The 14,017-nt window shown below is 47.4% G+C and overlaps 1 protein-coding gene across 1 annotated transcript; it reads left to right on the top strand.

The window, feature by feature from the left end:
- Positions 1–9,098: 9,098 nt before the first annotated feature.
- ARL4C (ARF like GTPase 4C) lies at positions 9,099–12,598 on the top strand. The gene has a single exon (XM_007966730.3). It carries the CDS (start codon positions 9,099–9,101, stop codon positions 9,675–9,677), a length of 579 nt encoding a protein of 192 aa, XP_007964921.1. The 3' UTR covers positions 9,678–12,598.
- The last annotated feature ends 1,419 nt before the right edge of the window (positions 12,599–14,017 follow it).

Below are 14,017 nucleotides of genomic sequence, written 5' to 3'. Positions count from 1 at the left end.
CTGGATGCTTCCTGCCCTTGAACATCAGACTCCAAGTTCTTCAGTTTTGGGATTTGGACTGACTCTCCTTGTTCCTCAGCTTGCAGGTGGCCTATTGTGGGATCTTGTGATCATGTGAGTTAATACTTAGTAAATTCCTCTCTCTCTCTCTCTCTATATATATATGTGTGTGTGTGTGTGTGTATGTCTATAGATATACATATACATATATGTCTATATATACATATATATGTCTATATATATATCTATATGTGTGTGTGTGTGTGTGTGTGTGTATGTACATGTAGCCCTCTGGAGAACCCTTACTAATACATTGCATCATCACTCTGCCCAGAATCTAGACCCAATTTTTATATTTGACCTTCTTTTTGGAAAAAACTTGGATTGTGCTTATTTTAACTATGTTTCCCATTTAGCACTAGATAAAATCATAACAAAGACATGGTCCGTGAACAGTAGGCTGGAAATTAAGAAATACTAGATCAATAAGTCAGAATTCAAGACAGGTAAGCTTCTTCTGTGACAAAAATCAAATGTATTCTCATTTCTTTGCTTTTGTTTTTCTTTATTCTGTCTTTTCAGTCTAAGCCATTACAGGCTGGAAAACTTCTGGCTTTGCTTTCTGGAGTTACCGTGTTTTAATTTGCCTTCTTTCTCCCATCTAAGCCAGTCCATCAAAATGGGATGAATTAGGGCTGCATGGCCAGCAGTTATAGCTACAGTCACAGGCAATGGGAAGACTGATTCCAAATGGCCAGCCAGATGTCAGGGTACCTGCCTAGGACAGAGCAGAAGACCTGTCTTCTGGATAGTGAGTGCTCAGTGCACAGGGTAAGGCTCAAGTTCCCAGGGGCTGGCTCCCTAGGGATGTACCTGGAGCTTCTATCTGCAGGGTAATTGCAGAGCCCAGCTGCTCTTGGGAACAGGTCTGTCTGGGCTCAGGGTCTGGACAGGGCTGGGCTGCAGGATGAAGACATTCATAACTACAGCAGGAAAGGTCTAGTAGCTTCTTCCTTTCTCAGTAAAGCTTGTAGTTTCTCTCTAGAGTCCTTCACCTTGGTGTGGCAAGGATATATTTTAGCTCTGCCAGACTCCCCATGGCCACATTAAAGATATGGCCCTCCCTTTGCCTCCTTTGCTTAGGCTTCTGGGGATGCATAAATACATTCTAAGGTATGGCTCTCTGAAAAAGAATAATTAATTACTGGAGGAGACACAAAACATTAATTAATGCAGTCACCTTTAAGGAGAGGAGTTATGGCGGGGGCAGGGGGTGGGGATGAGGGACAGTGGGATTCCTTATGAATGTTATACCATGTGAATGTTTTACCTAATTAAAAAATACTAAAACGTTATCAACTCAGTCATTTCTTAGTTCTCTTAAATGTCAGTTTCTCTGGAGAGAAAAATTTGCTCTGCAACATGCAAATAAAGGGCTAGATACTCCACAAAAACTGTGATACCTTTGACCAGAATAAAAATATCAAAAATAAGTAAAAGTGGGACGATGAGAAGGAGGAGGAAATAAACTCTTTGCTTTTATTTTTTTGTTGTCTGAAGTGTCCTTTCATCCTTTCTTGGCACCTTTTTATTTGAGTCTCTTCTCTCTTTAGGGTTTTCTCTGTTGTTGCCTAGAGGTCATGTCTCTTTATGTTCCATATTGGATGCCAAAGAGTTTAGTGGAATTTCCTTCTGGGTTATGTGAGAGGTTGAGTGTTGGGTTTATCACTTCCCTATATGAACCAGGTGGTATTACTTTATCAAGCTGGGCAAACACTGGTGGACACCCTCCCCCATCTGTTTCTAGAACTCTGCAATAAGTGGTAGATTGAAGCAAGCAGCTTAGGCTGAGGATCTAAACCAGCTGTGCCTTCTCTACTGAACATAAGGCGGCCAATCCCACAGAGCTTACCCGCCCCTGACAGGCAGAGAAGGGGACACTAAGCCTGCCCTTAGAAGCACATCCCTTCATTGAGCACTCATCAAACTGGTACCAATGAAGTATTAAGCTTGGGCCAATCAGATTGTAAGTAAGCTTGGGCCAACCCTCCCTGGTACCCAAGCAGAGTGGATAAAGGCCCTTGCTAGTGAACTTGGTGAAGTTTGCTCTTTTCCACATGCAAAAATGGAAGTAAATACTGCATTTATTAAGGACATAAAGGCGACTGTCATGAAGAAGAAACAATAAATGTGGTTTAAAAGTGCTCACAATTATAATTTCAAGAACCATTTGCGAAGTAGAATCATCTGGATATTGATTGACTGGATGCAGAGGATGAGCAGAGGGAGGGGAAAGACGATGAGCTTGTCTATTATCTAGTGCTGGTTGATGTGTTTGCTGGATAATCTCTTTCTATCTATTTATTGATCTATCATCTATCTATATCATCAATCATTTATCCATCAATCATCTATCATCTATCTGTCATCTATCTGTTTATCACCTATCTATCATCTACCTATCTACCGAGTGAGAGAGAAAAAGAGCATGCTCTGCGTCCAGTAGTCCATGCTCCTCTCTTCTGGCTTTTGACAGTGACAAAGATTGAGAAATCAGGAGAGCTAGATGGAATTAGATACTGAGAGAAAGAAAACATCACAGACCCAACACTGAGGACCACCACAGCCTGTGGCTGATGACTAATGAGAAGACTCACACAAAAAGTAGTATTCGTGATCAGGGAGACAGAGAGAGCACAGCTTTCTAAGACGCATGTTTGGAGGTCCCGGTGGGTGGTGTGACTCTAACCCATGAGCATCTCCATCCTAGAGAGCCATCCACACAGATCAGCCCTTTGGATTTGTCCACTGGTCATCAATGACCTTAAGAGAGCAGCTGCAGGAGACTGGGAGAGGCAGAAGCAAGAGAGTGAAAGGGATTTTCGGTGATTGATGGAGCAAAGCATCAGGTTACATAAGCACCGTGTGACTCATAAGGAAGAAATGATCATCTCAAGCGGCTATTACTCCAACAGAAGCAGCAACGAGCCAAGGAACTCTGTTCAGATGCTGTGCTGTATCCACACAGAGGATGGTTCTACAAAAGCCAACTGTTGTATTAAAGGGAAGAGTCATCCTGAGTGACCACACATTAGAGAGGGGGGCACTGGTAACACACCCCATCCTCCCTTCCGCACTGTAGAAAGTCAATAGGGCTTGATAGGGGCACAAAAGCATGATTGTTTTCATCTCTCTGGGGTCCAGCCAAGTAAGCTTAATTAAATGAAAATAATAGCATTTCAGTTCACCTGTGGAGGCAGGAGAAGAGGAATGAAAGTAATCCAAGTTTCCATCAAATACTTTTTGGTTCATGGTGCAGCTCTCTAATCACCTGATATTGCTAACTTGTTTTTTTTTTCCTTCACCGTAGCTATTAGAGTAGAAATTTAATTACTGTGATTGAATTATTAAAGGATTCAGAAATACCTTTGCATACTAAGCCTTTTCTTCCCCTTGAACTGAAACTGCTGGCACTAATCTAAGAACTTTTCTGTCGCTTTGGTATGCCTGAGTGCTGACTTCCAAAGCTTTGAGTCTTAACATCCTTGACAAAGGTTCATTTAATATATGCCATGTAAATATTAGGGAGAGATGTAAAATAGTGTTATATAAGAATTATATTTGAAAATATTACTGATAGGAAAGATAATGGCTTCTATTTATTATTATTATTTTTTGAGACGGAGTTTCACTTTTGTTGCCCAGGCTGGAGTGCAGTGGCACGATCTTGGCTCACTGCAACCTCTGCCTCCCGGGTTCAAGCCATTCTCCTGCCTCAGTCTCATGAATAGCTAGGATTACAGATGCCTGTCGCCACACTTGGCTAATTTTTATATTTTTAGTAGAGATGGGGTTTCACCATGTTGGTCAGGCTGGTCTCGAACTCCTGACCTCAGGTGACCCTCCCACCGTAGTCTCCCAAAGTGCTGAGATTACAGATGTGAGCCACCATGCCCAGCCCAGATAATGGCTTCTAAAGTTTTATATCTATCTCAAGAATGTAATAGAGATTGACAATTATTAAGGAAGACTTGAAGGTGGGGAGCCTTTTAGCTTTTTATTTAATTTTTTTTTTCTTGAAGAAAACAGCAACAACAACAATAACCACACAAAACACTAGCAGTGGTAATCATTGGGAAAATAAAAACCTGAATTGTTTCAGCCCTGTTGCTTAGCAAAATAAAAAATAAGGCACCCTGATTTTTTTTTTCCTTAGAATTATAAACTTGAATGGCCAATAGAGTAGTGGATCTTTTTTATTTTCAGGCTTTGGACCACTTGAATAAAGCAGGAGCTTGCAAGCATTACAGATTCTCATTTATCTCCCCACCAAATCTACAGTCCCATCCACAAAACCTCCCTTGGCACCAGTGTCTTAGTGGTGTCCACTGTTAAGTAGCCTGAGCCAGCGTTTCTCCTGGAGTTGAGGGGGTGGCTCTGCAGTGATGGTGAGTGGTTGGCCCAGCACGCCCTGAGGCTTCTGGAAGTATTGATTTGGTTCTTCCTTAAGGAACCTCTCCTGACAACTAAGAGGCTTCAATCCTAGACCACCCGGCTTTGGGAGCTTCAGGCCTTGTCACCTTGTCTGCCAACTGGCCTCCTTCATTCTTGACTCCCAGCCCCATTCTTCATTTACAGCTGCTCATGCCTGCCTATGAATTAGATGCAAAAATCAGTTTTCTTCCCTTCTCTGGTCTCAGCTGGGTTTCCTGGAGGCTGTTTTCTGCTCTCTTCCATCAACTGTGATTCTTTGAACAGTTTTCCTGGTAAAGCAACTTCCTGCTCTGCCAGGCTCCTGGCTCCCCTCTCCCGGCAGATAACCGGCAGGTCTCACAGACAAGACCCACACTGGCATCAATGGCTCCAAGCTCTGAGCCCCAAGCAAAGCACCCATGGGCCCCTGGCACTTCCTCAGTTTAACCAGTAGGGCTCTATTCCTGCATCTCCATAGAGAGAAGAATATTAGGGGGTCACTTATCCATCATTCATTCCATAACTATGGACTGAACATTTGCTAAGCACTAGGCCAATGTGCCTCTGTAGAGGCCTTCATCTATTATCCAAGAAGCTCAGCAGAGGGCACTCCTGTATTATAACAGTTAAGCACCGGGGCAGTGAACCTCAACCCAGAGTTCCACAGCAGGTCTGCAGTGAGAACATGCAAATAACCCCACACTTATGTGTGTGTGTGTGTGTGAACACATGTGCCCATGTTCTGGTTTTTATTTACTCATCATGTTCAAGAATAAATGGGATGCTCCCTTTTGCATTTTAGGTTATTAGCCTTACTCAAGCAAAGATAATAATGCCATGATGTATTGCTCTAGTCACCGGATTCACTCAAAAGTCATTTTAATTGGTGGCACATTCTATTTCAAAGCCCTTAAAGGGAAAAAGAAGAGAATATTTTAGGATGCAATTTCAAAATTACTGCCAAGTTATTGCCTTCTGTTTGCTTGAAATAATTGAGTTCTTCTCTGGATGCAGTCATCTTGATGAAGGATAGAAAGGAGAGGTCCTGAAATGTCACTGCTGCTGGAAGAGGAACTCATCTCAGGCAGGACACAAGTACATGCTATTCTTTGAAAAAAATGTCTCCTTCTGATTAATTAAAATGATGTAAGTGCCACAGTGCAGCCCATATTTTCCACTCAGTGGAATTTAGCCATGATGTATGTCCATGAAGAAACAGGCTCAGGCCTTGCATGTCTGATGTGAGTGGTAAACATTACTTTCCTTTTCATTATTCCAGTGTTTTTCAATAAAAACCCATAGTTGAAGGAAAGTTACCAGTCGACTCAACCAAATTACGTTTTTATGTATTAGAAGTTAAATTATCAACTGTAAAATTAACTTATCACCTGGTGAATGAAATTAGCAGGTACAGTGGTTACTATTCAATTATGGTGAGTTGCTGTTTAATGGCTCTGTTCTGCAAGGCTCTATTAATGTCTATTAATCTGGTTTTTTTCCTATTGGACAGCAGACAGCCCTTTATTGCTAAACCCCATCATGGTGGTGCAAAATGTGGAGGCTGCAGTCAAAAATACTGAGGCTCTTGGTAATAATTAGCATAGCACCAAAAAAATATATCAGATACTTTACTAAAATATCTCCTTCCTACCACCTTAAAATCAAAGCAAGTATTGACTAGGGGAAAAGGAAGTAACACAAAGGTAATTTGTGGAAGCCGGAGGGAGAGGCTTCCAGTCTGATCTGTCTCCTTCCAAATGTTCAGGTCCCAGCCTACTAAACCAAAGGCTTATCTTGGGCTGGAGCTCAGCCTCGGCCCTATCCATAGCAGAGAAGAAAGAGAAAGAAGAAATAGTCTCACAAGAAGGTGGCTATCTATGGGGCAGGCATTAAAGAGAGCCAAGAAAATCACTCCAAAAACACCAAATCCTGTCTCCCCAGGGTTCCCAATAACTGAAACGTCATCATTATGAATTATGCCAACATCTGTTGTTTTTGTTGCCTCACTAGAGTTGCTCTTTTGGTAACAGATCCTGGATTCTTCTTGGAGAACCACCCTTCCCGATTTCAACCCCTAGGCCACATCCACTGATGTGTTCCCTCCTCCTGGACTGCAGTCCTTGATCCAGGATGGTGCTCCAGGCTTTGGTTAGAGTTATTGGGAAAGAGTTGTACCTTTTCCTTTCCAGGATCTAAACCAAAGATGTGAGTCCAAGGTTGCCAGAAGGAAAAAGAATCAACACAGGGGAACACGGAGGAGGGCTGGAGAGACACCTGCCCTAAAGACTCCTTTTGAGCTCCTGGGTCTAGCCATGCCTGAAGAGGACCTTTATCCTTAACTTTTCAGTGAAGTCAGGAATACATTTCCATTTTTATTTACAATGAAGTAAGTGGCACAGGGCAGCCAGTATTTTCTGTTGAATTCTATCCTTCAGGTGGCTCACTTTAATCCTCATTGAAGGAAACAGCGTGTGGATAGAGTGGGGTGTGTGGAAGAGGGCAGGCAGGTGCCCAGTTATGTGCATACAGACCCTTGGTCCTGGAGCAGGTGGTGGGCCTCTAGGTTCTGCCTTAGCCATCACAGCCGCCTAGGCCTTGTTACCTCACTGGGCAGCGTTGGGCAGAATGATAGGCAGGGCCCTTTCCAGCCTGACACTCCGTTCCCACCCCCGGACCCACTTAGGAGAGTGGATGATCGCCCCGACTGCCGCCTTGGGAATTCCAAGGGTAGGGGTGGTGGTGGCTTGTCCTTCCTTTTACAGGTGGGGTCTTCTCACATGCTTTGGTACCAACGACATCAAATTTTTTTTGTGGTTTGTGAACGGAAGGTGATAAAACATTTCTCTAAAATTCTAGCTTTTGTTCATAAATGATTAGCATTTTCATTTTCTTCTCCCTTGACCCCATTTCCATTGTTTCTCACAATCTAGAGCTGGGAAGATGCGGTCGCCCATGCTGTGGCCGGCTGTCTCCTGCGCAGCAGCTCTCCCCAGATCTGTGTGTTTGCCATAATATACTCTCCATTTTCTCCGCATCCAGGGAGGATATGCATTTGTTACGTGTTTGCAAACCAGAATAAAACCACTGAATTGGGGTGACAGGAGGTGGAACCCGTGAAGTATCAGTGTTTGTAACCCACGATGCCACCAGCTCCAAGCTGTAGACACATTTTCTTTCAGCCCTCGGGGCTGCTGTTACCATTTCTGCGGAGTAGTTCACCTGCGGGCAGGTGGTTCTCAGTTCCCAAAGTCGGGTGGCAAGGGATGCTCTCCCGAAATGCTGACGCTTCCCCTGGGATGTCAGCAGAGTCAATGGGGACGGACGAAATGAGGCAGCCCAGGCGAGTGTCTGGGAGGGTGAGCTGTCCGAGTTACTTGGGGCAGGAAGGTCTTCCAATCCCCCAACGCGGCCTAGGTCCGACCCCTGCCCCAACCGCTGCCACCGGGCAAGAAAGGCTGGGCTTCTAGGGTGCCCTGGGCACAGGCCTGGGCTCCGGAGGGCGGCGTTGGCCGGGTGCAGCCCGCTGGAACCCAGGCAGGAGGCGAGCCTGGGCGTCACTAGGGGCAGGGGCCGGGGCCGGCCACTGCCGCGGCGCGAGGGTGGGTGGGAACGCGCCTCTGGATCCAGAGCGCAGGCTGGCGGCTCACCGAGGCCAGCCCCGTCCAGTCCCGTCCAGTCCCGTCCCTTCTGGGGGTTGGAGGCCCCGACCTTGCCGCCCTCACTGCCCAGCGCGGCGCTCTCCCAGTCACCCTGGCCCGCCCCGCCCCGCCTCGCGCCCAGAGCTGGGACCTCGGGACCCACTGCCTCAGACAGGCTGCGTCGCCCACCGCTGCGGCCCGGCCGGGCAGGGCTCGGGTCCGGGCGGGGGTTCCGGGAGCCGAGAGCTATTTTTGCAAACGCGTCAGCCGCTGGGGAGGAAGAGCCGACTCCGGGCCCATTGTGTCTGCGCCGCGCCACGCGGCGCGGGAGGGGCCGGGGGTGGCGGCTGGGACGCAGCGAAGCGCGCGAAAACGGCCGGCTGGGCGGGGAGGACCGCGCCTGACCCCCGGCGGCGTGCGGGGCGGGGCCCGGGGCGGGGCGTGGGCGGGTCCTGGGCGGGGCGCGAGGGGGCGGGCCCGGGCGCCCTCCGGCCGCTGCAGGCTGGCGGCTGCTGCGGCGGCGCGGGGACTGCGGGGACTGTGAGGCGGCCGCGCGGACAGCGACTCCCGGGGAAGCCCGCGCCCCGGGAGCGGGAACTGGAGCAGGAGCGGCGCCGTCCCAGGCCAGAGGCGAGCGCCGGGCGCTGGGAGAGCGGGGAGCGCGGGGGCGCGGCCCGAGGAAGCGACAGAGCGAGCCCAGGCCTGGGGAGGGCGCCGGGCGCGAGCCTCCTGCGTCCAACATCCGAGGCGGCTTCGTGGGAGACAAAGCCGCGCTTAGAGAAGCGATGCCCGCCGATCGCGAGCCCGGCCAGCGAGGGCGCAGGGGCCGCGGCGTCTGAGCGCGCCGAGCCGTGCGCCCGGGGGACGCCGAGCCCGGGGCCGGTGCGGGCGGGGCCCAGGTGCGCCCGGCTGCGTTGGGCCCGTGACTGCTCGGGGGGCGGCGCCCTCCCGCCGCAGCCGCAGTGGCCGGCGCCGCAGCCAGGAGCCATGGGCAACATCTCCTCCAACATCTCGGCCTTTCAGTCCCTGCATATCGTCATGTTGGGCTTGGACTCGGCCGGCAAGACCACTGTGCTCTACCGGCTCAAGTTCAACGAGTTCGTGAACACTGTGCCCACCATCGGCTTCAACACCGAGAAGATCAAGCTGAGCAACGGCACGGCCAAGGGCATCAGCTGCCACTTCTGGGACGTGGGCGGCCAGGAGAAGCTGCGGCCGCTGTGGAAGTCCTACAGCCGTTGCACGGACGGCATCATCTACGTGGTGGACTCGGTGGACGTGGACCGGCTGGAGGAGGCCAAGACGGAGCTGCACAAGGTGACCAAGTTCGCCGAGAACCAGGGCACGCCGCTGCTAGTCATCGCCAACAAGCAGGACCTGCCCAAGTCGCTGCCGGTGGCCGAGATCGAGAAGCAGCTGGCGCTGCACGAGCTCATCCCGGCCACCACCTACCACGTCCAGCCGGCGTGCGCCATCATCGGCGAGGGCCTCACCGAGGGCATGGACAAGCTCTATGAGATGATCCTGAAACGCAGGAAGTCCCTCAAGCAGAAGAAGAAGCGGTAATGCGCCCGGAGCGACCGGGGAGCGAGCGAGTGCGTCAAGAATGAATGGATGGATGGATGGATGGATGGATGAGCGAGAACCCGCGCCCGCGAACAAAGACAACGAACCAAAGCGATGCTTCGAATTTTTAAAACGGAATCTCTGCACCCAAATGCAGGACTGGTGACTTAAGGAGCTGCGAAGGCTTGTTTAACGGCCTGCTCTCGACCTGCCCTCCACCCCCAGCTCTGGGGACCTTTTGTCTGAACGCCAGAGCTACTGAAGGGGTCGGGGGACCGTGGTGGGGAGTGGAAGTGCGGGTCCTGCTGTCCGCCCTCCCAGCCCCAGTTGGAAGGCTCAATTGTTGGAGAGACAAAAGCGATTTCTTCCTACTCCTGCAGGGCCAGAAGTTCAGGCTGCCCCGCCCCCACTGGGGGATCGCACCTGTGAGTTACCTGAGGTATGCATTTCCCAGAACCCTGGGCGTACCCACCTGGGGGGCATGTTGGCTCTGGGGGGACCATCTCTTCTTGCATTCAGGGGCTGTGAAGCTGAGTAATTTTCGGTCACAGGGCAGGCCCCTGTTGAAATTTCATTTGTCCTGCTCTGGGCCCAAAGGAGGTGATGGTTTGGGTCATCAGAGGACTGCCTGGGACGGTGCAGCGGGCACGGAGCGCTGTGCTGGCCTGGCTGGGGATGGCCGCGGAGATGCCCTTTTCCTGGTGCTTTGTGGTGGCTGCAGAAGACCAGTGTTGTTGAGAACTGCTTTTCAGCCTGGAATCAGACATCTTCCAGATGGTTTGGACCCTATCCATGTGTAGGTCATTATCACACAAAGAGACCAATAAAAATTTAAAAAAAAAAAAAAAAAGACGAACTATTGGAGGTGGTGGCCAATGATGCATTTACTGTTTGCAGGATAGTTAAAGGTGTTTAAAGGGTAAGGCTTTTGGTGTAAATGCTGGATGGGGTGTGTGTGTGGATATAGGGACCTCCCTCTGTACTGTGTAATCGGCATTAATACCTAGACTCATATGTATGGAATTTTAAATTCTCTTAGCCTACTGATTGGTTTGGGTGAGCACACCAGCTGCAGATGTGTGCTGAATTGCAAGATGGTATTTTTTTTTTTAACCAAGGGATGTCTTGTAATACTAACCGCGTGATGATGGGTTTTCAGACATGTTTAAAAAAAAAAACTTTTACAAATGAATACTTACCTTAGAAATATTCACCTTAGGAAAAAAGACTTTGCTCTGCCCTTTTATATTCCTTTACGCTGCAAGTGGCGACATGTTCAGATTTCTAATTTGGTTCATTGTGGCCTATCTGGTTTAAGTATTTCATTAAAAATGTCTCGTTAGAGTATTTGATGTCATGCACCAAAAAAATAAAACCCCACCTTGCAAAAGCTGACCTCGTTGCATGGAATTAAAAGAGAAGGAAAAACACAAGGATGAAGTCCTTCTGGATTCATTCTTGTGGGAACTGGCCTTCGGAGCCAGCCAGCACTTTGGGCAAATGCAAACAACAATGAGTGCTTGAGATAAAAGAAAGTGTGACGTCATGGTCACTGGTACTCAGGCACTTCACAGTTTACTTGAAAGAGGCTTTGGAAAATAGATAAAGTGAAAGAAGAATAAATACATATTTTTAATAATGTAATTTTAAAAATCCTTTATAATCAGGACTCAGTCTTGGTTTGCAGAAGCTGTCATTTACCCTGAAACACAGTATCAAAAGGGAAACTTAAAACATACTGTTTGATTTTTTTAGTCCCTCTTACAGTCCATGTTTTCAGATAGAATTATGACTTTCCCCCCACTGTTACACATTTCTTTACAAAGGAGACCTGTAGCAATCGGACATGATCATGAGTTAGTCAAATTATGAGGCCATGCCTATTGTCCATTACACACCGAATGTTAATTTAAGAACCAGAGGCAGAAGTTCTGGCTTCCTGTTTGAAACCCAATTCCTATATGAAATTTTTTAAAAGCAGAAACCTAGCAGCCCAGCTGCTTTTTCTCTTTCGTCGGTGTATTTGGTACCCCTCCAATGCTGGTCTTTTTGTAGAAACTCAGTAGAGAAAGTCTAGCTAAGCAGTGTTGAAAAGCCTGCAAGATTTCAGTTTACATATCGACAGCATATTCACTGATTTCTAAATGGGCTGGTCCCATCATCTGAAGATTCTGTATAGAATTATTAAAAAAAAAAAATCCATCTTTCTTTATTTTCTTCACATGCGACAATTTCTTAAGCACTTTGACATTTTGGTAGTTCCACACTATTGAGAGAATAATATATTTATTTTGTGACATTGCAGATGCCAAATACTGTAACCTTCTCGTGATAACAATACTTAGGTTCAACATCACTGTTCAAACCCTGTCATGCTTTCAAACTGATGCGAGATGATTTTGTTTTTTGCATAATCAATACTTAAGGGTGCAATCAACTGTTAGTAATTGTGCAGTAAAGTAAAGCCCTGTGGTGTATCAACTACTAGTTAAGAGTCTCAGTTGATTTCTGTAATGTTTGACCTAATATTAACCCATTTTGTCTCTGACCTAACAGAGGAAACACAGATCAAATCACCTTGGAGTGGTCACCGGGGGGACAGGGAGCCCCGACCAATGTATCAATGGGTGATTTATGATGCCTTCTGCCCTTTGGCGAGTGAATGGGTTTCCCATAGGGGAAGGTGGCCCTCCTCCGTGAGCTTTGGAAGTGTTTTCTAATAGACACAGGGAGGCCGGCTTTGTTTCAGAGCAATTCTCTTCCCAAATTCTCTGTTCTGGTGTTGGGACTGTGTGCCCTGGTTTCTGTTTTCCTTTCTACTGCTGTAATTCTCTGTCTCATCATCCTCCTTTTTGTTTCCATAGCCTTTTATAATGCATATATGATGCTGTGAACAGAAATAAATTATTTATATGATCAAACGACTGGGGAGATTTTCTGTGGTGGTTTTTTTTTTTTTTTTTTTTTTTTTTTTTTTTTTTTTTTTGACGTTGCTGGTGTTCATTCTCTAGACCTCTGCTGAGTGAGGGGATGGATCACAAGATGGTGTCTGGAGTTCTAATCGGTTCTAGGGCTGTATCAGTCATCTCTGGATTTTTGGTATCAGGGTCTAGGTCTGCCGTGAATGGTGGATCTGGACGCTAAGATGCAGGAGTCTCTATGCATTTGAGACTCGTTCACTTGTGCCTGCCCTTCGGCTGGGTGCCTTCCACTGAGTCATCCCAAATCCTTTAGGAAAATGGCCTCAATGTCTAGCCCTTCCTCAGCACCCTCATTTACTAAAAAGGTCATTCATTAGTAATTACTTCAAAAATGTAATTTTATAAAATTGGAAATAGCTACGTGCTAATATAAGAACGCTGGAAGTTACAAAGCTACTCTATCTTGGCTGTGTCTCTCTGCTCAGTACCTGGGCTGAGTCCGTGATTTTTGAGTCCAAGGCTTGAGCTCTCTTAAATAGCAGGTGTAGTAAGACCCTCACACTCTGTAGACTCTGCAGAGAAAAGGTCCACTTTCTAGAGAAAAATGCGACTGGGCCAGAACCAGTAGAACCTTGAATGGGTGCAATGGGTAGCACATGGAGGCACCTGGCAGCTGTTAAGCGACAGGCTTAATTGTTACTAAGTGATGGTTAAGACCCCAGTGGGGTGTGGGGTCTCTTAAGCAGGGAGCCCAAAAGAGCCAGTTCCAAATTCTGGCTCAAGTGCCTAGAGCCCTGTGATTTTGCTCAAGTCATTTCCCTCTGAACCTCAGTTTCTCATGTGTAAAATGGGATCATAATTGTGCCTCAAAGCATTGTTGGGAGGATGCAGCAGGATAATACAGGTGAAGCGCTCGGCCCCATGCCTGGCACACAGCAAGTGCTCAATAGCTTTCGATTTGTTGTTATTGGCTGCCAACAACATGTGGAACGTGCAATAACCTAACCTTCCTGCAGGCCTTTAAATCAGGTCCTTGCACTCTCCCTTTCAGCCATACTTCTTGGTATCCTCATCCCACTAAAACCTAGACTGCTGACTCTGGGCTCGGGCCGGAATGGAGTGAAAAACAAGCAGCTGGAGACTCTCTGATCAACCCAGGTGGTCTTCTCCTCCAAAGGTGTGAGAGGCTGAATTAGGTGTCAAACTTAGGTTGCCAGATTCTTAAATTCATTACTTTTCATACATCCCATATCACTAGGCTGTGATCCCCTCAAAGCAGGGAGGAGATCTTTAATTGCTGGTGCCTAGCATAGTACTGAGGATATAGCAGTTGCTCAGTAAATATTGGCTGAATGACTTAATTCCTGTCAATTAGTTTTAGTCACAAACTTTAAGCATTAAATAAAATTACTATCTCCT

Source organism: Chlorocebus sabaeus, chromosome 10 (assembly GCF_047675955.1).
Source record: "Chlorocebus sabaeus isolate Y175 chromosome 10, mChlSab1.0.hap1, whole genome shotgun sequence".
Classification (NCBI taxonomy): Eukaryota; Metazoa; Chordata; class Mammalia; order Primates; family Cercopithecidae; genus Chlorocebus; species Chlorocebus sabaeus.
This window is presented reverse-complemented; position numbering and strand designations above follow the sequence as displayed.

Coding starts and splice junctions, on each gene's coding strand:
- ARL4C (XM_007966730.3), top strand. CDS start 9,099: ATGGGCAACATCTCCTCCAACATCTCGGCCTTTCAGTCCCTGCATATC.